The sequence below is a fragment of the Aphelocoma coerulescens genome, chromosome 5 (assembly GCF_041296385.1).
Source record: "Aphelocoma coerulescens isolate FSJ_1873_10779 chromosome 5, UR_Acoe_1.0, whole genome shotgun sequence".
Taxonomy (NCBI): Eukaryota; Metazoa; Chordata; class Aves; order Passeriformes; family Corvidae; genus Aphelocoma; species Aphelocoma coerulescens.
In genome coordinates this window covers 40,107,970-40,131,435 of record NC_091019.1, presented here as the reverse complement: position 1 = coordinate 40,131,435, position 23,466 = coordinate 40,107,970, and the positions used below count along the sequence as shown (strand labels likewise).

The window sequence follows — 23,466 nt, the reverse complement described above, 5'->3', positions numbered from 1 at the left end:
TGTAGACTTACTTGTCCTTGCTGGGGAGACAAAAGAAACAGCAGAGACAAGCAACACATAAAGTAATTTACAGACAGCCCCACAGAGTTTTGCACAGGATATTATTCTAAATAAGTTTAAGATTTCAACTGACAATAATATATGTGAATGTTTGTGGTACAAGTTGTATTTACATTGCATCTATTTCCTTTACTGTTGCAGTTAATATCTAGAAAATAATTTACATTATTTACATTCATTGTAATAATTGTTTGACTTCTCAATAATCTGCTCTAATTTTGCATTAGGCATTTCATCTGTATGTACATTTCATACACTGATTACTGTGGTTAATAAGATTCCTAGAACTACAAAGGAGATTTTTTTCAATGTTGTAAAAAAAATAAAATCTTGAACTTTTTTACTCTCTGTGTTTTGCCTGCAGTGCAGTAGTTTTCTATTCTGGGGAACAGAAAAGAATCCCACACATCAGAAGATGAACAGAAGCCACAATGGTGTATTTCCACACATTGACCTTTTCCAGATACAATTTCACTTCTGTTGATGGTACAGCAAGTCTAAACACATTCCACAATGATTCTCTGGCTTGCTTCTTTTAGCTGAAACTTACTCCCAAACTTGCTGTCAGTTTTCCTGCAGGTTAGGAGAATCAGTCTTTAGGGATTGCCTGGTCTCCTATGACTCGAAAAGTGGGACTCCCTGTTTTTTGCCATGAATATCAGTCTCTGCCATGGCAGTGGAACAGGAAGCTGCTGACTGACAGACTAGCCCAATCACTGCTTTTTTTAAGAGAGAAGATCAATGTTCTCTCTGAATTATCAAAGTGCTGGTAGCTGTTTTCTACTAAGAAAAATGTGAAAAAATCAAGTCAGAAAAAAACCTCATATGACTTGTAAACTTTTCTAATTAAACTCCTAAACTTGTAGCCTAAGGAAGCTAATGTTTACTTTTTAAAAAATTGTTTAATTTTTCACCTTCTTGTAAGTTATCTATAGTTATAATTTCAGCTTCCTATGGTAAGTGTTGTGGGTGACCTCTGCTGGTTGACTAAATAAAGTAAGCCCTGTGCACCTTCTCCAAGTCTTTCAAACAGGAACAACAATCCACTAACACTGGAAACAGTGTAAATGCCTTTGTTTGTTATGAGAAAGTAAATTATCTGCTAAGAATCATGACGTATATCATCTATGAAGTACAGTTTAAGAAAATAAAGGATTACTTGCATGTTGATAATTTTCATATTTTACCATTATTTTTCTCTCTGTACATACAGTTAATACCTGAAGGTGAAAGTGGACTAAGAAGAATGCTTTAAATCTACTAACCAGTGTGAGATATTACAATTGTATGACTCTGACTGATGCTGATGGCATTAAAATAGGAAGACTGATATGATGTGGCAAACATTAAAGCTTTCTAAATGAGGAGATTTTTTCTAAGAGGTGACTTTTTCAGGACAAGCATGTGCACAGGTTGGTTGTATATAAGGAACAAAATACATGGCAAGAATAATGCCTTCATGCATTAACACTCAGGCCTACTTTTAGTTGTAAGTTCTAGTAAATGCCTTGATTGTGTCAGTAACATGTAAGCATTTCAAAAATTTGTAATATATAAATTTAAAATAGTCTGGGTAAATTTTCAGAGAAACAAGGCAAGAAGAGGACTTTTCTGACAAAAACCACCTCTGCTTGCAAACAGAATGACTGAATCAGTAGTAAAATATTTTCCTCTGCATAGCAAAGTTTAAAGATGCGGGAAATGTAATTTTCCCTAATACACCTCTCTGTGAACACTTCTGAAATTGTGCTCTTTAAAAAAAAACCAAACACCTTGACACAAAGAAAATTTCAGTCCACAGCCTAATGTAGAAATTTAGGAGCAACAGAAGCTCAGTATAACACAAGTCTAATAGCAGCACAGAATAGGAAAAAGCTAAAAAATATTAGTTCAAATGAGACATCATAAATTGCCATTGTTTAGAGACTAGTGAAAAAACTCTTACTAAATAGTTATGAAAATGGTTCTATTCTTGAAATACAGCATGATTGGATTCAACTGCACTACCATGAAAAAAATTAGCCATAGCATATTACATATCACAGCTTTAAGATTTCGTTTGCTCCACCTCTCTCTGTGTGAAGGCAATTGTACTCACAGGGTTTGACTTCATCTCCATAAGGTTGTCCAAAATACGTGTGACTGGCAGATTCTGTAAAACATAATGTGTAATTAATGGAATGCTGAAATGCTTACTAAGAACTATTCTCAGTCACATTATTACTTATGGAAAAGTTTACAGAGCATTTGAAATACTATTTCAAACAGTTTTTCTCTTATGTTCTGTAAAGGTTAAGCTTATTTATTATCACCTAAATTACTTTTCTGTAAAAAAATGCAAACATCTAAGGTGCATATAGCTAGGGGATAAAGATAAGACATAAAGTGCAAAAAAAGTGTGAAGATAAGAAGAGAGCTGTATTTAGCTATTACCAACATATGCAGACAGGATCAAATATGAATTCTTATTAAAAAAAATACTTTGCAGTTAAGGAAAGAATTTTAAAACTGATGCTGATAAATAAGGGTGTAATTCTAAAATAGAACTAATGTTGTCAAAGAAATGGGTAAATAAAACAGCTCTGGCATCAAATGTTTGGATATACTGCAAAGGAATAAAGTGTGGTGAAATTCAAGATTACTGTTCTTATTTAACACGGGAAATGTCAGCTTGCACAAAATATCTGAATATTAAAGAGTTAAACTACTTCAGTTATAATAAACTGAGGGTGAGTTTACATAGCAACAGGATTGGAAAGGGGTCTTGACAGAATGTATCAAAAGAGGACATTCCAAAGGAAGATCTACATGTTACACTGAAAACCCATGTGAATCCCTGAATTAATGAAGGAAAAATAAAAAGTTAGCTTTAATAGAAATACCACAGACCTACATTAGGCTTACAAATACGAGGAAGAAAGGCTTTTCATCTGGCTACCCTAAAATACCTGGAGGAGAAATTAAAAGCCAGAAAAGGCGTATCCTGGAAACACTGGCAAATCGACTTCTTGCTCACTCAGAATGGAAAACAATGCAAGCCATTTTGTACAGAGTAATATTAACTCTTTAAAGCCACACATTTAAAGAAATGACAAAATGTTTAACACAAGAAGAGGAGAAAGTCTCCTTGAGAATATAATTATTTTCTATTATTGCAAGGAACAGTATATCTGAAGAGTTCTCATAATATATAACACACAGGCAAGCTGCATATTTAAATTTTCCTCAATCATATTTCATTATATACCACTGAGTTGTAACTCTGCAATGCAGCTAGCTTATCATATCAAGTCATAGTGAAAATCCTGCAGAATTAACTTCATTAACAACCCCACAAAAGTGAGACCCCATTTTTAAACTTTTATGCGAGAGCTGATACCTTTCATGTATAAATGATGTCTATAACAGGCTGAATAAACAAACAGTAACAATGATAAGATTAAGTAGGTCAAAAAGACAAACCTTTAGTTAAGATTTCGTTTTATCTAGTTCTGATATGTTGTATTTCTAATTTAAATTCTGACTCTTCAACTAGGAATTACAATATGATGAATGATCTTTTTCTTAGAAATCTTGATGTCAAAATATTACAGAATTAAGATTTTAAACTGTAAATAGATATTTATTTATTGCCATCTGATGAAAGTACATATTGGAAAAATGATGCGTCCTCTACAGAGAAGCAGGTTTCTGGGAACCACAACTCAAAATTCCAGCTACAAGTTACACAACCAGTTTCTTTTTTGTTGTTGTTGTTTGTTTTCTTTGGGGGGGTGTACATTTACATGCAAGTTATGCTCAAAAATATTTAAAAAACTTAAGTGAATATTTGAAGGTGGTCATGTCATTATAAATGTATCCTGCACATTACAAGATTATGGTTGCTGTTCATTACACTTATATGGGAAAACAAGAAATGTTTGAATTGTAACTAAACAGAGAACTAACACTTTCAGCCTCTTAATCACTCCAGAATAGATTAACTTTATACATGTAGTTCTAAGTAAAGATACAGATAGTTAATATTTTTTTGTTTATGAAGGTCTAGTCTACTTTGAGTATTCCAAAGCTGTTCTTTTTATAATGCTGGAATCAGTCTTAATTGCTACAAAGAGGTCTTCAAAGAAAATGAGAACATTATTTGTCACTTATCTGAAAACTGGAAGTTAAGAAGTGATAGATCTATCCATAAGCAGAGATTTATATTTACTTGTTTACTGTACAATGAATTTTATTAATATAACAAAGGTACTGAAATTTCCAAATCTTCACAATACTCATGATAGACTTTTTGTTTTTTTTAAACTTACTTGTTGCTTCAGTACCAAGTTCTTCACTCCTTCCATTACAAACTGTGATCCTGTATTCATAACACGTGAAAACAGACTGAAAAACCAAAATAAAGATGGTGTGTAGGACCTTTTTTTTAAAATTTGTATTCTTAAGCTTTATAGACATCCAATTCCCAATAAAGTCAATAGGATCTAAGTACTAAGTAACTCAGTTTGTCATAAAATATATCCTTCACATCCCATGGCAAGCAAGTGTATGGGAATACACCTGTAATCTACCAGATAGATCCTCACCTATCAATGGGAGTCTCGGATTCTAATCTTTAATCCACTGAACAGTTTAATTACTTCAGTAATGTAAGGATTGGAGTGCTCCTTTGAAGTGGGTCTAATCACCAGAGTTAACAGAGCTGCTGAGTGTCTCCAACAAACCAAGCAGCAATTTTTCCAAGTGAAACAGCACTGGAATTCTCTGTAACCATACCGCACCACAGATTCCTTATGACAGTGATGGTGTGTTCCTGAAAGTAAAAGTGGTAATGAGGACTGAAATCCTCCGAAGAATGGAAAGACCCAAGTCCTATATCCTGTATGGGATATATGTAACTGTAGCACAGTTCTTGTGTCCTGAAATAAATAACTACACCTTTCAAAAAGCAGGCAGACACCCAGTCCAGGAGACTCCAATGAAATAGCACTGTGTTCTTACATCCCTGACAGTCTCCAAATCCAGGAGAGAACTCATTTTGAATATACAGGGCTGTGCTTATCTTCTGCCATTCACTACTTAAAGCTCAAAGTGATGGCTGTCATAGATGCAGTTCCTGGCGCTGAATTCTTCTCCTGTGAGAGTGCATTTAATATGCAGGTGCAGAGAGCACTGTATTAAGATACTTTGTGAATTTAGTCACAGATCCTTTTATTTTCCTCTCTGTGTGTACTACACACTTTTAAGGGAAGATAAGTGCTTGTAATTGTCTGTAACTTAAAAATTTTACAAATAGGGAGATGTTTTGCTCTGGGCCATGTATAGCACTAAACACACTTTCAACACTACTAAAATAAGATAGAAGAACCCGAAGGCTAACAGAAAATTAATCAAAAGCCTACCCCAAAGGTTTAGGCGTAGTGTTTCCGTAGCTGGTTGGAGCTGAAGCCATCTTAGTGAAAGCCCTGTGAAAGCAGGGATAGAAATCAAGAATTTACCTCATGGCACACACTGCTGTAGAATGTTCCACTCTAGTCATCTAAAAGTGAAAAAACCTCTGCATTTCAAACTCTTTCAGGAAGTAACTATTTATTAAATGCATCCCTCTTGCCTACAAATACAATAGGAATTAGATTTTGTAGTTAAAAGACAAAGATTTCATTCACATACCATGTAAAACTAGAATAACTGATATACAACTCTTTGGTATGAACAAAAAAAACTTTGGAGTCTGAGCTAGCACAACTTTTCATTTAATTCAGTAAGTTGTTTCTGTCCTAGCTCATACTAAATGTCATATTCTATAGTGTTCTGGCACTACTGGAGTTTAGTTTTAAAATAAGATTTGCATGTATTACCATAACAATGAAAGGAAAAACTTATACCAAATGAATGTTTAAGGATAATTTAAAATGTAAGAGAAGTAATACATAAGTCCTGAATACAATGCTGGGTTCTGTAAAATTACCCAATTAGCCTCATAAAGGACAAAAAAGAAATTACTTACTTCCATTGTTTTATGTAGCTCAAAGGAGCGAGATTACAACCTGCATCCATCAGTGCTTTTTTGTACTGCTCCAAATCAATCTGAAATCAAAGTGCAAAATTACAAAAGGTTGAAGCTACTCTTAAATCCACGTGGAAAGACAAGATATTCTTATCTAAATATTAAATAACCAGTGCAAAGTTACAGCATTGACCCAAGTTAAAAAGTAATTATGAGTCTTAATCTCATTGCCTACCAAGTACGGAAATACAACTTGAAATAAAATTTGCCATGAGTAAATCTCATTAAACTGAACAGTGTTTGTGGAATTAAATCCTGTGGACTTTCAGGTACGGGAACAGTCTTTTATACTAGCACCAACAAAATGCTGGTTTCTGTACAATGTCAAAACAGTAAACAATTAACAAAGAGGAGCTAGTATACATTTATACAGATAATTTCTATTCATCTAATCAAACATTTTTTCCATCAGATAATGTTTCTACAATGTAAGAATTTTCCTTGAAATTAATCACCCTAAGTTCAAAAGAAATATGAAGAAATTGTTTCCTGGATTATTCAGATATTGGCAGATGCATTTCTCCTTCATTCACCTGCTACTCAACTGACTCAATCATTCTTGAATATATGAAGATAGAGTGAAACGAATCATATTTTCATTCTGCTTTATCTACTTCTATTGAGCAGTGGAGCAGAATAATAGAAAGCATGATAAGATGTGTCTTGTAGTAACTCTGATCTAAATATGTCACAATATAATATTCCTTCTTACTAGTCATTCATATCCTTTGAAATGGTGGCTAAAGCTTTGTGAGCAGATTTCCTGATGATACGACAAAATTTATTTAAAGTTTTAGTATTTCCTGGGCATTTCGTACTTCCTTTTACAAAGAAACGGAAGTATCTACTTAGTGCTGAAATGCCACAGAAAAATCCCTTGTGGTACATTCTGGTGTTGGAAGCTGTAAAGAACATAGGTACCTCTGAAGGTGCCTGAGCTGAGCTTATGTAATAGATGAGAAATAATCGCATTTTGTCTTCTGGAGTTCCCGCTGCAATTAAAAAAAAAAGAAAAATTAAAAACTACAATTGTAACTATGCTGCCACATTAACTGCTCTTCAGCAGCCACATAAATGTACATGCAGACCTTTAGTTATGACAATAAATGTTACCTCTAACCATGGCCTTCTTCAATATAAAAAAGAAAGACATACAGCAATTTTATGAAGAGTTGGGTTAGATGTGCTCATTCTTTCTGAAAGTTTTACACTTTCTCCTTTTGTTTTTAGTAAATATTATTATTGATATAACATCCTCAATAAGTTATGTAGAGAAATTATGATATTTTATGTGGAGACTGCAAGCATTATCTGGAAGTGGGTCCATGAAAAAGCAGACTAAAGAAAAATCATAGAAGTAAAAGCCATAGCACATTATTTTTTAGCTCTACAACTTGCTTACACAGTTCTATGGTTCACTGTACTGAAACACTTGAGGACTGCAAAAGCACATATATGAACCACTGGTCAGGGAAAAAAAACCCAAGCTTCCAACTTGCCTTCAGAAAGGATTTTACTTCCTAAATCCTCTTTTGTTGAAGAAAACTACTTCCCGTTCTTGGGAAGCATTATTGATATGCAATCAAAATTCATCTCTCCAGATCAAAAGGCTGATGTAGCCATTACTTAGACTATAAACTACTACACCAGATTTTGAACACCATCTTTTTTTTTTCTAGAAGAGAATCACTGTTAGTAAAGACAATAGTTTCAAACAAAGTTTTCAGAAGTACAACATCTCAAAACAAACACTTAAAATTAATTACAAAAGCCTGATAATTTTAGTGCAATATTGTACAAGAATGAACTTCCTTGCACTTGTGGGTAAGAAAATTACTTTTTTTCCTGTTTTTCTTTTTCAGTTTTGTTTGTTTTGGGTTTTTTTCCTCTACTATGGAATGTGGATCATGTCAGCAGGAGACCACCAGCTCTAATCTGCAACTTTTATTTATAAGTCAGCATATATTTAGTCTGGCAGAAGTTAAGAGTAAGGGCTGTCATAACGAACATTTATGACTTGGTACAATCTTCTCTGGAAAGTAGGTTTTACTAACCCTTACCAAATACCAGTAAATCATAAGATCAAGAACTGAAGACACTTTGTATTATCTAAACCAAAAGCCAGCTTTCAAGGTAGAGATCCACCTGGAATTCACTTAGGCAAAAAAAGCTGTGATAAACAGCTGCAAGACTCAGGCCAAGTGCCTACCAAATATTCACTACTTTTTTCTAGACTACAGTCTGAGGCAAACTGCTAAATATTCTGAAGAAAACTTAACTTGGCAAACCTAGAACAGACCAATTTTATTTTCAATTGAAAAACCAGCAGGCAGCCTTTAGTTCCCATTTTATCACCACTCCAGGATACAATAATATCCACGAAACTGGGAGGCACCTAATAGTCCTGAGTGGTAGATTAGTACAATACGGTAACAAATGGGAGGTTGAATCCTGAAGCTGTTAAGTGGACATATCTAAGTGCTTTCATGAAGAGCTCTGTAGATCTCATTGTCCACATGACAAATATCCCCACACATAATGCCAATAAATAGTTCACCAGTGGAAGCGCTGGAAGACTTGATGTATTATTCCTCCAAAATGTTTTCTGCTGGTGCTTCTCAGTGAATCACACAATATGAGGCTGGACAGTTTTACAAGACAGCATGCGTGGAAATAATCACTCTGATTTAACTTTAATCTTTTTCTTATATAAACTTAAACCTAGGCAATGCATATAAAATGCTAACACACTACTGTGAAAACCTGAATACTTAGCTTATGAAGAAAAACTCTAGCTTGTAAATCTAATCTTGTGTAAAAAACAGGAACCTTACTAATAGGAATGTTGATATGATACATCAGGCTTGGAAAACAATTTGCTTTACACTGCAATCTAAAAAGGCATAGAAAATGTGGATTCAGGTAAAAAGTAATTGATCCAGTAGGATATACAAGCAAGCATAAAATTTGTTTTCTTATCTAAGTTTATGCAAACATAAAAACTGAAATCAAAATAGTACATGAAACAGTAATTCTGAACATGGAAAAGGACTAGTTTGTATTGATGCTTAAAGAAAGTACAGATTATACATATTCTTATTAGCTTCATATAAAAAATGAATGCATGTACTGATATACAGATTGATGCCTGATATTAGATTTTCTGAAAGTTTTTTAATTTCTAGACATGACCCACTATGAGATGTTTAAAATTTTAGCTCAAATTTCTACCAACTGTACACTATTTCTTCTACTGCCTTTTGATTATATAGCATGGACACTATTAGAAGATTTTTGTAGAAAGTCAGCAGGACGTATAGATACTCTTTCTATAAATATGAATCATTATACAAACTCCAAGCAGGCATTAAACCCAGTATGTAGCTGTAAGACTACACACATAATCATGCAGTAACAAAACTAAAGGGCACACTGGAAAAAGAGCAGGAACCCTGGGTCTCTAAATGTTTGAGGTTTGCCAATATAATTGCCGGTATGCTGACAATTCAGAGATAATTTAAGTTTTACAATTTTGCTCTGCACGTTATTTTGCTCCAGCCAACTGGTATCAGATCCTACTGAAATCTGTCAGAGGGTTATGACACGTAAAGCTGTGACAGATTGAAAGGAGAGCTGATGTTACAATACTACAAAAAGCTGGGAAGTCATTTGGGTCTTAGCCTTTCACAGAAAGACCCTCAGTGACTCCTGCTAATAGAGAACCTGAGTACTCCTGCTGTGCAAGCTCTGATATGCATGACCCGTATGTGACACAGAAGCTGGGATGCATTGCTCGTGCCCTTAGATGATGAAAACAGACATACCACAGCTGAATCAACACATGCAAAGCTTCAGGTGAGTCCCAGTGAAGTGGCCAATTTACATCTTGTGTCCCTTCTCTCCACCTTGTCCCATTCATCTTTTTCCTCGCACCAGCAGGAGCTACCTACATTACAGCCCTTTGATCTAATCAAACTCTATGAAATTTTCATCGTGTTCGTGAGGTATGTATATGTTATAAAATGTGCAGTAGGATTTAAAATTAGTATTGTTCAGACCACAGAATGCCATGCTATACTCCTAAATACTGGAAAAGCACAAAAAATATTTTGATCTTAAAAAATAAGGAGTTAGGAAAGGATTTTAGTGGAGCAGCAGAAGTTGCTAATATTTTGGATATTACTCAACTGAAGTACTAAACTCTCTAGAGTTTAGTTCTTCAGTTGACTGCTGAAGATCAATCAAAAGCTGTTTTCTTTAGAAGTCTTGCACAGGTTGCTCTTTACCAACCCTGAAATCCAAGCAGGTATAGATTTATTGTGTATCTTAATAAATTTTATACCAAGTTCAAATTTAAAGTACTCACCATCTGGGTCAGAAATCATGTCCAGAAGAGATTTATCCAGAGTGGATTTGCTCATTATTTTTTCCTCATATTCAAAATACACATCCAGCTTTCGACTCTGTTTAAGAGTAAGTGTTAGGGTTAACATCTTAAAACTCTGAAAGAATATTTATTTCCTCTTTTAAAAGGTATGAAGTTTTAGTTACAAAGACCGTTTTAAAAACTTTATTTTAAAATAAATTATCAGTAAAAGTAACTAATGCTTGCATTATAATTAGCTCTCAGAAAGTTGATGGTTATTTAATTATCATACTAAAAACGAAAATGCAAGTTAAGCAAGGGGTGTCTGATGTGAATATTGAACTGGAAGAGAAGCTTTGTTTTCAACTATGGCTTTCACACAGCTGAAAACTACATGCCATCATACACACTGCTATGCTGTAAAAGGAAAAAGTAATGGTCAAATGAATATTACGTCAAATTTATTCTGAACCTCCAGGCTCTCAGACCACAAGACAATTATTCAATGCAGATAAATGTGGGAAATTCCTTTATACATTAAGGCATCATCCCAAGGAAACGTTGGCAACTGCCAACTTGGGCTGGTACTGAAATACTACCTCAGATCAAAGGCTTGCAGTAGTTCACTCACACCAATGGAGAAGTTTATAATTAGATTATCTTGTTAACACTGGAGAAGTCTCTCATTATACAATGACACATCAAGATGCTGTGAAAATCCTTTTTAGGGAGGATGGCACAGGGACTATAGAAAATTGTTGAGGCAAAAGCTTTATGGAAGACATCACATGGCCATGCAAGTAATGACTGCATTGCAGCACACCTGCACAAACAGACAAGTTTTGCACTTATTGATCAAGATCTTACAAGCTAAAAACAGAAAAATGCAGTCCAGAACTTATTTTAAAATGTTCCATTACAATGCAGATCATTATGTGTGTTTGAACATTAAAATGCAGCATCACAACAAATGTTACAGCTACTCAGCTTACAAAACCTGTAAGTTTTAGTATCTGGTAACTAACTAAATCCTTATGTTTGAGCACATTCAGCTATGTATTGGCTCAAAAAGGAGACTACAGAGTGGACCACCATCTTGCTGCTTTGGAAGTGTGTCAGCTCCACATCATACCCGCTGTGAGACTGAAATGGTATTGCCAGAGTGAGGCAAGAGTCACCTTGCTTTTCTTGGTTTAAACAATTTGAGAAATTTTGCCTGATAATGCCAAAGCATTTAAAACTGCAATGGCACCTTTTATCCAGTGAAGTAGTTCTTGCAATGACAGACCATAAAAACTTAAAAAGTCTGGTTTTCACATATTTCTGAATTCTACTAAAATTATTCCTGAGATCACAAATAAGAAAATTAATTTTATAAAAGTTAGTTTACCTGCCCCTCACCCTCCCACAAAATATTTCTCTAGCCTAGGGATATTAGGATATTTCATCGAGTACTGTAAGTTCCTCAATAAAAGAGCTAGAGAGGAGAAAACAAAGCAAAATGGTATGAATTACAAGGATATTTTTGTATTGAAAGCATTTGGCAATCAGCTTATGATGCAGGCAGCTATACAATGCTTCCATTTCTCAGTCACCACTTACAGAACTCCTCGAGAAGATCAGTTACTTGCAGAGCAATAACTTAATTTAAAGCTTTTGCAGGTGCTTGTAATTACAGCTTATAAAGTAAATTATCATCGAGAGTGCTCAAAAATGACCCCCTGCTACTTTTAGGGGCAGAAGAACATCTTCTGTTGATTGTCATAGTGACTATGACTACATCGAAGGTGCATGAATGAAAAAAAAAAAAAAAAGCTAGAACTTCTTTCAAGCTGTATTTACCTTGAGCTTATGTTACAAGAAGAGTAGTTTAAAGTCTGAATAGAACTGAACTACCAGCCTTTTTCCAAGTCCTTACTTCAGATGCAATTTGGTATCTGGTAAACCATCTGAGACCTCAATTCTACAGCATCTTGGAGATCTTCTGTGTTACAGTTTCCTTAGATCTCTCTAGAGACATAAAGCAATTGCAAAGAAACTACTAAAATTTTTTTAGTCTTTCCATTACATACACTTGCTTTTTCTGTTTTAAGTACATTTATATCTTGTTATGTGAAACTAAATTCAATGTTTTTGAGTTTAAAATGTTTTTCCCAGACAACAGGCATCCAAGAAAAAAGGGATTGTCTTGAAATGTGGAAACTTGATCTTATAAAGTCAAATATAATACTGTTGAATTTGGCAAAGCCAGTATTATCTTAGCTGGTGATCTGTTTACAAGAAATTTATTCAGATGGCATGTAAAAATGTACAACATAAAAAGATTCCCTAATTCCCTGTATTTGTTTACAGACCAACTGCTAAATAAAATTATGTAATTCAAACATCAATTACTTTCAATTTTAAGAACAGATTCACAATTGTTAAATTACTTGGAGCACAGGCTAGGTAAAATTCTTCTCAGCCACGTGCAACTTTATGACTGTTCGACTGTGACTGCTGAACAAAGCAGATCAACAGTAGCAAAGAAAATTCACTGGTTGCATATATGTGCTAAACTTTGAGCCTAAACTGAAACATTAATGATACAAGTACGCTCACTCTTCAAAAACTTTGCACAATTAATTCTGAAGTGTGAACTTAGCATTCTTTGGGGAAAAAACCCCAAACCAAAAATCCTGAAACTTCAGGTCCACATTTTTTTTCTATCCACTGTCTGTTTTTCTATCCACAATAGGGACATCAGAGGTAAGCAGCAATATAAAACTTTTGAGACTGTTTCTGATGCAACAAACCAAAGAGATGGATCAATATAGTAAGTCTATTCAGTGGCTTCTTCACTAGGTAACTAATGAAAGTTAGTAGCAAAGATGCTAATTAGGGCAATATTTTTCTTACACTGGTTTGCTTGGAATTAGGTGGACACCTAATCAAATTTCATATGGGTTACTGAATAGCCTTAAACACTACTAGTTACCTTTTGATAGATATCCCAGATATGCTACATCAATGAGACAGTTACTTCTTGAAGAGCCAACTTGTGTAAGAGGTGCTGATAAGAAGCAGATGTCCCATTTAATTTAAGTAAGTGCAATTTTGTTCACTCAATGGCAAACTCACAGACATGCCAAGAGGAAAAGCTGGGGAACAGGAGCTAAACAGTCCTGTAGATTCAATAAAAAACACAGCAAAGAAGAGGTTCTTATGGGTGCCAAACTGGCAAGCAATGTGAAGAAAATCAATAATAATAAAAAATAATACAATAAAGATGCATTTACATTTACAGTTTTTCCTTTTCTGCCTCCTGCTCTTGCTATTCTACTATGACATCTTGTTCCACACCAATGTCATTCAAGAGACCTTTCTGGCTGCCACTTGAGGGACAGGATTCTGTAATGCAGTTAAAGTGCCACACTTCAGCTTGTTTTTTAAAAAATATGTATTTGTGAAAGCTTTCAACTTATCATCTTTAGAAACAGGCTGTTTGTAAGCCAAAACTTATTTTAGGGAAAATTACTGAAGTGCATGGGAAAGTCTGTTGAGCACTGTACTCCAAAATGAACACAAAATTCCTTCTTTTTAAAGCAAGTAAGTGGAAGCAGGACCCATTAAAATCTCTTAAGAGGGTCATTTTTGTAAAGACTTGCTGGAAGCTCTTCTATCCTCTTTACACTACAAAAGTTCTTAATTTTAGAGAGAGAGAATACACAGATGAGATGTTTTCTAAGGAACTATTTGAGGTTTTTCTCAAAGATGCTGACAGAAACAACCAGAAATAACTGCCTTCAGAACAAGGGAGGTTGGTCAGGTAATTATAGTGTGCTCCTATCAAGAGGAAGAGAAACTCTGGAAGAAGGCTGGAAGTGGCAGCCATATCCAATTCCCTTTCACTGAACTGTACAGAATGACGATAGGAAGGTCACTGTAACTGAACACAGAAAAAGCTGTTTTTACTAGAAGGTTACTGAATTATCAGTTCTGGACTACAGAAAACCAGCCTGGCCCACTGTGACATATATAATTCACAAACACATACCATTTCTCTTCACATAGTGTAAGACAAAAATGTAACCTTATTTAAAACAGAGTAGTTAAAATAGTGGAATTCCTTTACTAAATCTGAATTTGAAAATTTGAAAGGCTATTGTCAATCCCAATTAAGGGGATCCCAATTAAGGGATCATTCAAAGTATCAGACCTTGAGATCAAGCAAAAATAGAGATACATAATAAAATTATGTAGGAATTAAACAAAACCCTAAAATAAACAAATATAAGTAATTTAAGACAGAAAACAATTCACATAAAAATCTGCCACTTAAATTCACATGTGCAGAATTCTAGCAAGAGGTTATGTAATCTACCCCCCAACTGTCATTTTAGAAAAGTATATGTGCACATCTTTTTATATTCCTGATTTAACATACGTCAGTAATCCTATTCATATTACAATCACATGCAAAGATAAGCATTACTTGAAACTCTAAAGCAGCTAGATAGGTAATTCTAGCTCTGTATCTGTTATCTGTTGGGTCCAGACCTTAAATCACCAACTTCAGCAGAAGAAAAACCAATAAATGCAAAACAAGGATGCATTTGTTCTAAGCACTGACAATAAATACTCGATGGCTTGCTTCATGAAAAAGTGATGCATACTTTCCATTATTTAACTAAACACTTAAGCCAAAAAACTGCCAGGACCCCTAAGTATGTGATTAATTTCTGGTTTCCTCTTGCTGTGTCTTAGAAAATGATCCAAGAGAAATGTGGAAAGCAGCTGTAATCTGAACATTAAAATATGACTGCAAGAAAAATTAAATTCACTATATATCTAAAGCAGGTCTCGTATTCTTTGCATAGATGCTTATATATGTAGTGAAGAAAAACGCTCAAATAATTAATATAGTAAAAAAAACCATAATGGATCATGCAAATAGTCTATTTTAAAGTATGAATGCACTTCCTGATTATTTTAGAAGGGAAAATATAGTAACCTGAAGAAGAGTATGGTGCCTCACTAGCTCCTCATCATCATAGCACTTGCAAAATTAATTCTGTCTTATCCTAATCTGGTTTCATTATTTACTGTATATAAAACCTATTAACCACAAAGTCAAGGTGTCATCAGAATTTCTTTTAAAAGTACTGGCTGAGACACGGCTCTTTTTGAGAGTATTTTTGAGGAATCCATTAGGTAGCATAACATCCTGCATACTAGAATTCCACAGCTCAAGATAGAAAGATACTTCTTCTAACACTGGAGGGTAAAAACAGAGGAGAAAATGGTCAAGAGAAAGCAGTTGGAATAAACTTTACATTCATTCAGTTAAAAGGCTTTACCATAGGCAAATTTCAACAGAAAAAAACACATGCATCTGTACTAGTTTAAGACAGTTTTCTAAATATCTGGAGATGAAGTGATGCTTTCTATACCAAAAGAAAAGATGATAGAGATGCACATATCAATATACTGAAGAAACTGCATGGCCATTTGTCTCAGCTATGCAATAAGAAGGTAAAGAGCCCGAGCACTTTGCAGTACCAGAATTACGAATCATGGAGGAATGGATCACCACTCCTAGGGAACTCCCTAATAGCAGGCCCCTGTCAGAGCAGCAAGGCAAGGGCTGGTTGAGTGCCTATATAAGGCAATTCCTTACATCTCTAGGTAACTAAGTGTGTTGCTATCATCTGATGAATCTGACTCCAGCCCATTGCCAACAGGACACTGGAAAGCAAAACTGATGTTACTGCCATTCTACATCTTACTCTGAAACTTGTTTTCCAACCAATAAATCATATACAGAATACTACTGGTCTAGGCCTGCCATTATCAAGCCAGTATCTTTCTTAGAAAAGTGAATTTGCAGACTAGGCATCAAAATATCAATATTGTTGAGTTAAATTTTTTTCAGTGGTATTAATGTACTGCTTTTAAATTGTCAGATATGAAAATTGACGTACCTAATAGTGCAAAAGCCCATAAACTAGACCCTACAGTAATGAACTAAGCACAGAGAGACACTTACTGTCTCTTCTCCAACTTTATAAATATGTAAAATTAATTTATCCATTAAATTGCAGAACTAATCCTTTGTACATATATATAGTACTTTAAAAAAATTCAGTAGCAATAATAACTGAGGACAGATCTTACATGTTTTACAAATGTTAAAGCTAGCTTCAAAATACATTGCCTTCCATGAACTATAAGTAGCTTGGGGTAAAACTTTCTAATTACTGATTTTCAGTGAGACGTGGTGCTTGAACCACTTTCCAAAACTTAAAAGAATTTCAGTGTTTCTGAAAGCCTCATCTACAATTTCTGTTTTCATACTGTGGAAACAAATCCATTTTCCAAGTTATCCTAGCAGTAACCATGGCCTTCACTTGACACTAAACCCTCTGCAAGGTCTCTGACACAAGAGCAGGAGATGTAAAACAGAAAAGGGGACAAACACCCTTCTGAAGTGCTCAAATTATGCACAAGACATCTAACACAGACCTTGCTGGAAACACCACTACAGTAACTTGCATCATTATTACCACATCTCTGGGTATCACTTTCATTGGTGAGCAGTCAACAGTGCCCTTCTGATAAACACATATGGAACAGAAGATTGCTTAGACTGAAGTCATGAACTGCCATGACACATCTCTAAAAGAAACAAAACACTTCCATCATAAACTTATTTTAGAAAGACTTCATCCCAGAATAACATTTGTGGCCACCATTAAAAAAATGAGAGCATACTAGTAAATTCCGGTAAGAAAAAAACTGGTCTTCCTTGTTTTCCATGCAGAGGCATTCAAAATTCATTCTCTCTCACCCTTCAACACCAAGTAATGCTACAGAGTGAATTCTGAAAAAGTAGCACCATTGAGAAGGCTCACTTTCTTATCTTCACTGCCTCAGATATATTCCTTCAGTTAAAGAGTACTACTGACACAAAACTCAAGTTAGAGAGCAATTGTACCTTTATGTGCTCCAACACAGCTGTTGCAACATTGGTATGAAGATCAATGAGTCTCTTCTTTTCCAGAAGTTCTGGAAGAGAGCTGAAGAGATTAAATAAAAACTAACCTGCTGATTTGCACTGCTAGTTGAATTGTGTACTGCATATAATAGGTACTTAAACATTTATAGAATTATAGAACAGTCTGGGTTGGAAAGGACCTTTAAAGGCTATTAAAATCTAAAATTACAGAATAGGATTGGAACTAAAAAATTACAAGTATAGATGCAATGAATCTCATAACTGTAACAGAATACATAAGAGAAGAACATTAGTCACATGTAATGTAGTAAACCAGGTTTCTACCTGACTAGCAAAAAACGTACATTATGTGGGTAATTCAATACTCCCATTGAAAGCTTGTGATCAACAACAGATATGTGCCCTGCTAATCTGAACAAATGATCTACTACATTCAGTTTATTCTGATATATACAAAAGTGTCAATATCTGCCAAATAATACCTGTCAAAGAATATCAAACAATTACAAAATTACAGTAAATAACAGTATCTGTCAAATAAATACAGAACTTCTGGATGTCCTGGAATTTGTCAGGTGCTTCTGCATAGAACACAATTCTCTATTCAGGATTCACAGTTGAAAAATTTTCTTTTGTGAAATGGGAAACTGAATGGTTAAGTTTACTTCATGGAAAAATTGTTACTTAAGGTGCTATGATCTACATGATTTTCACTGCTGGCATGTGAAAATCACATTTATAAAAGACTTCTCAGCATCTATATACATTCAGAACCAAAAGCACCCTGGACAATCAGTGTCTTACTCAGCTTAACAGTAGGCAGATGATCAGGCATTTAATGACACTGACTGCATGTCCTGAAGAACCAGGAAGTTAAGTAGCCATACTTTATTTCTTTCTTTAAGCAACTATAAAATCAATGTTACCTATGATGACTGACCACTAGTGACAGCTGGAATGTGAGAAGGTTACTAGTACTGCCTTTGTAAAGGACTGCGTTTTTCAACAAAAAAAACCCCCAAAAAAACAGAAAAAGCAAACAACAGGAGATCCTCAATGTTAGAACCTCTGATTTCTAAGATATTCCAAAGTTTTCTAGCAGCTGTAAAGCCAGGAAAAAGATAACCTTCAGAAAATGGGCAACAGAACGGCAAGTGAACCTAGTTCAATTCTTACAGCAGAAACCTGCCTAAATGGACGATCTTAATGGTATCAGGACTTCTCAGCAAAATTCTACAGATTAGAGCCAAAAACCAATGCCTTGACCGGAAAACCAGCATCTTGAGAAGTACAAAACTTGAAAACTTTACAGGGCGAGTTTGAAAATACCTGCTTGCTTTTTGGAAACTGTCTGATCACACATCCTTTGTAATTCCAATGAAATTCTAACCAGGGCATAGGATACAAAGCAACTTTTCAAACTCACTAAGAGATAACTAACTAATACAGGCATGCTGGATTTCACAGGATACTGGGCATATCACCCCATTTATCCTCTGAATAATGAATGTTTCTTCTTCCTTCTGATTGGGGCTTAGTGATTAAGGCAGCAAACTATATATCTCCCTTCTTGAAGGCATCAGTGGAATGAAAAACAAATTTACAATGAGAAAGAAGCCTAAATCTAAGACTCTCACTGTCATGAAACTCTGTTACTGGTGGTTCGGTCTTCAAAAGTGGGGGGGTAAATTTCTCAGAGTTCTGAATGACTGTAATCTTGCAAACAGATGTTACAGAAAATACATGAATCAAAATGTAATTGATTACACACTGTGCAAAGCAAGCAGAGACCTGAAGAAGGGGGATTTCAGTAATTTTTTTTACGAAAGAATGCAGAGTTTGGGGGTTTTGGTGGAAGAGTGCAAGCAAATCTATGATGCACTTAGATTACTCTTGTCTTTGCTGAGGAAATACTCCAAAGTCATACACATTGTGGAAGTCACATATGCAAGCACTGGTTTAGGACATCACATAAAACTTTACCGGAATTATAAACCATTTAAACTATATTATAAAGGTGAATAGCCTACATTTAAAGATGTTGATTTCAAAGAATGCAGAAAGTACAATAACAGAAAAAACTAGAAATGGTTCACAGTTAATTAAACAATAATGCATTACTGACTACTTACCTGACAGCTGAAGTTAGCTTAGCTGTATTATCTGAAAGCATACTTATTGCTCCTTCATCCTCCCCTTCTATACCCTGGGTTTTGAGGAAGGGTTTGAAAAGAGGAATAAAAATAGTCATAATAAATACAAATATCACACATGCAGATACAGTCAGTACATTTAGAAACTATTTTCTCATAATGGTGTTAATGTCTGTATTGCGTTTTTCAGTTAGTATGGAAGTTATATAACTGCAACACCAATGAAAAAGAAATTGAAACTTCTCATGAAATATGGTGTTTCTAGTCCTACTTTTAAGATCGTATTATGCCTAAAATTCAGCATGCACTGAAAATTTTTGTCCATGGGATGACAGGGTGGGCTGAGCATCTCTACAAGCCCTGTTACGCTTTACATAAAACACATACAGGTGATGAAACTTACCATGATACTTTTAAGTCTTTTGACTTCATCTTCTTGGGCTCTGTAAGATTCCAGTTCTTCCTGAACAGACTCAGCCACCTCTGGAAAAGGACTAATGCAAGAGTCTGCATTAGGCTCAGTTAAATCAACAAACTGAAATACTAGAACCAGACAATGAAAACCTTTTTGGAAATAACAACACGCAAATCATGCAGCAGTATCAAATCACTGAAAATAACGACATCTTACTGCAGGTTTACTTAAACTTTCTAAGATATATTCACGGCTTTCAATAATTTTATGTAATTTTGGCAAGAACAATTTTGAGCTCTGGAACAAAGAGCTAACAGACAAAAATAATGGACAATGAATACTGGCCATGATCATTCCTTATGTGGTGGGTTGACCATGCTCACCAAGTGACTCTATCACTTCTCTCCTCAGCAAGACTGGGAAGGGAGAAAGCAAGGTAGAAAAAAATCCCAAAGTCATGGGTCAAGATACAGGCAATTGAAAAAAGGAAAGCTTATGTGTGAAAGCAAAGGGAAACAAAAGGTTTTATTCTCTACTTCCCACCAGCAGACGCTGTCTGGCCATTTCTCAGGAAAAAGGGCTTCAGTAGGCAGAGCAGTTTCTCCAGAAGATAAACATTTAAAAAACCCCATTGAAGGCCACATCCTTCCTCCTCCTTTCTCTTAGATTTTATTGCTGAACAGTGGTATGGAATGCTATTGGTGTGGTGTGGCGTGGTGTGGTATGGAGTATATTTTTGGTCAGTTTGGGTGAACTGTCCTGGGAATGCCCCCTCCCAAGATCTTGCCCACCCTCAGCCCACTGGAGAGGGGGAATGTTGGGGAGACAGCGCCGATGCTGTGCGAGCACTGCTCAGCAGTAGCCAAAACACTGGTGTGTTACCAACGCTCTTCTAGCTACCAGTGCAAAGCACAGCACTGGGAGGGCTGCTGTGGGGAAATGAACGCCATTAAAAAAAGCCCCCAAACTAAAAGATATTTTCAAATATGATTAAAAGCAGAACTACCATATATGAAGAATACTTAGAATTTATATTGTCTAAATTAATATAAACTGTGTATCTTTACAGCTTACCTGCCCTTATGCTTTTGCCAAAATTTATCAGATGCAGTTAAATCATAGGACTTCTTATTTTTTTTCTTAGGTCTAGCACCTGCTGGAGTACTTTCCATTCCTGTTGATTCTTCCAAGTTAACTCTATTCAAATGGAAATCCTAAAATAAAGAAGAGTCTTATGTAAATATTTGATGGTTTAATTGATTATTCAGTCTTCCATATTCAACAAAATACCTTTGAGAATATTTTCTAAAAAATATTAACACAGCTATTTATTAGAGCTTCATAAGTAGGCAGGAAACAGTTTACTAGTTCACTAGATAATAGAAGCAGTAATGTAAGAACTCCAAAATTACTCACAATTACTGAACTGTGACCAGTCCAACACCAAACAAGGCAACAAACGTTAAGCAAAGACTTTTGATTATCTCATATGCAAGCAGTCTTCTGACACTGAACTTTGAACACTGTTTTCTGCATAGAAAATAAGTTATTTAGCAAAGACTGTGCTCTAAAACCCTCCAAATCATTGAAATAGAAAAGCTTCTATATTGCAGAAAAAGTGTTTCTAAGGCTTAAGTTCACTCACATAACTACAACATATATGTCAAAGCTGCCAAGAAGCTGATGACATCAGCAACAGGATTATTCACTGTGAGGACTCTTTAGCCACACCTTCACAGCTCTTTCCCTAATTTTTTAAGCCCTAGTAAAATAGTGAATGCATGATAAAGCAAAACTTTGCAACAAAGCTGCTATTTTTCCATATAGTTTTTCTTCTTCCACAGATGTATGAACATAGAAACTACATCACTTTGCTAGAAGACACATGTCTAGAAGACATATGCTCACATGTCACCACACAGCTCCCTGTGGGTCTTCTGGTTCTTTCCCCCACTGCCAAAGACTGCTCTGTATTTTCTGCAGCTTACCTCTCTGGTTTTCAACAGAGTATTAACAAGAATTCCACTTGCTGACTTTGTCCTAGCCCTTTTCAAGAACATTTAAAATTTCAGAGGTGCTCTTTGCTTGGCAAATAATGATAGAGTAAAATCTTTGACTACACAGAATCTGTTAGAACCTTTTAAAATAGATATTTTTTCCAGAAATAAAACTTCACTTTATTATTTTCATTAAAGTATACAGAAATGGATCACTGCGAGTGAAAGGTCAAATAAAGTTTTAAAATGTTTCTAGTTATGCCTTGGCAGGGACTTAAAGACTACAAATGACCCAGGACAGAATACAAACAAAACCAAGTAGCTACTCAAAGGAAACACATGCAGATGATGAGCACAAACCTCATCATACAAGAGATGTTTAATGTTTCAGCAAAAAAATAGTATTTTTCAAGTACACATATTTGATAAAAACTTCAAAAGAATTAATTTGATTGCAAATTTAGCTGTAATTTTTAATGGAGATCTATGTTTTGGCTCAGTTTAACTCACCAGTGACCCGGGTTTTCAAGTTAGTTTTGGCGTTTACAAGTTTTCCTAAAATAATTCTTACTAATTAGTGTTCCTCCTTTCAACTCCTCATTTTGTCCTTTTAAGGCTTTCTACCCATGCCTCCCATTTTTCTGTATCCACTGATGAAAGGTTTTTTATTTAGAAATAGGAATTTCTTTATGTAAGCCTGTTTAAGTGAAGAAACAGCACGGTTATAATCTCAATGGATGCAGCACTCAACTTTGTGCCTGGATAGTTCAACACTGCACAGCATTCCTGGACTATTGTAACTGAGACCTTAAAGAAAAACCAATTTGTTTGAAAGCATACTTGACATAATCAACATCTTGGTAACATTTTCATGGTTACAATTTATGGCTTCTTAAAAGACTACTGCAGGTATTTCATGAAATACTATGCTCAGCATGTGAAGAGTTTGGCAGGCTTGCCTTTAAGATGAATAACTTGACTGGTTTTGAAATTAAACTTTTGCCCTTTTCATGGAACCACAGACCACTTGGTTACAATTTCACTAAAAAAACCATAATCCTGTGCACTTTTAAGATGCAGCATTTAACAAGTTGGTCCAGAGAACTATTGAAGCCTGATGCAGTAGAGATAAATGTCCAATGATCTTTGAGCAAGTCTTCTAGTGTCGTTTTAATACCCCACCATATTTGTAGCACTAGCTGTCCTCAGCTTCCAGTACCTTTGATCTGCATCCTGATGAACTGAAGTCCTATCCCAACTCACGCCTGAGGCCACCCAACACTAGTTCAGAAAGAAACCTGTAGAAATTCAATACTTCTACCTGCAAGTCTCTAGCCAGTTCAACACCTACTGGAGAAAACTCGGTGCAAAATGTGTTTTTTTCAGATATGCCTTTCCTGAAGAAACTAGG

General features: G+C 35.2%; 1 protein-coding gene across 2 annotated transcripts in view; it reads right to left on the bottom strand.

The window, feature by feature from the left end:
• The window catches only part of SCFD1 (sec1 family domain containing 1), a 52,126-nt gene that overhangs the window by 10,664 nt on the left and 17,996 nt on the right, over positions 1 to 23,466 (bottom strand). For both annotated transcript variants that reach the window (XM_069017733.1, XM_069017734.1), the window contains exons 11-20: positions 21,133 to 21,272; positions 20,047 to 20,137; positions 19,623 to 19,696; positions 17,470 to 17,551; positions 10,494 to 10,590; positions 7,049 to 7,119; positions 6,068 to 6,147; positions 5,463 to 5,525; positions 4,371 to 4,446; positions 2,159 to 2,212 (exon numbers count right to left, since the gene is read on the bottom strand). In XM_069017733.1, the coding sequence (XP_068873834.1) occupies positions 2,159 to 2,212; positions 4,371 to 4,446; positions 5,463 to 5,525; positions 6,068 to 6,147; positions 7,049 to 7,119; positions 10,494 to 10,590; positions 17,470 to 17,551; positions 19,623 to 19,696; positions 20,047 to 20,137; positions 21,133 to 21,272 (828 nt within the window). The remainder of the gene's footprint in view (positions 1 to 2,158; positions 2,213 to 4,370; positions 4,447 to 5,462; positions 5,526 to 6,067; positions 6,148 to 7,048; positions 7,120 to 10,493; positions 10,591 to 17,469; positions 17,552 to 19,622; positions 19,697 to 20,046; positions 20,138 to 21,132; positions 21,273 to 23,466) is intronic.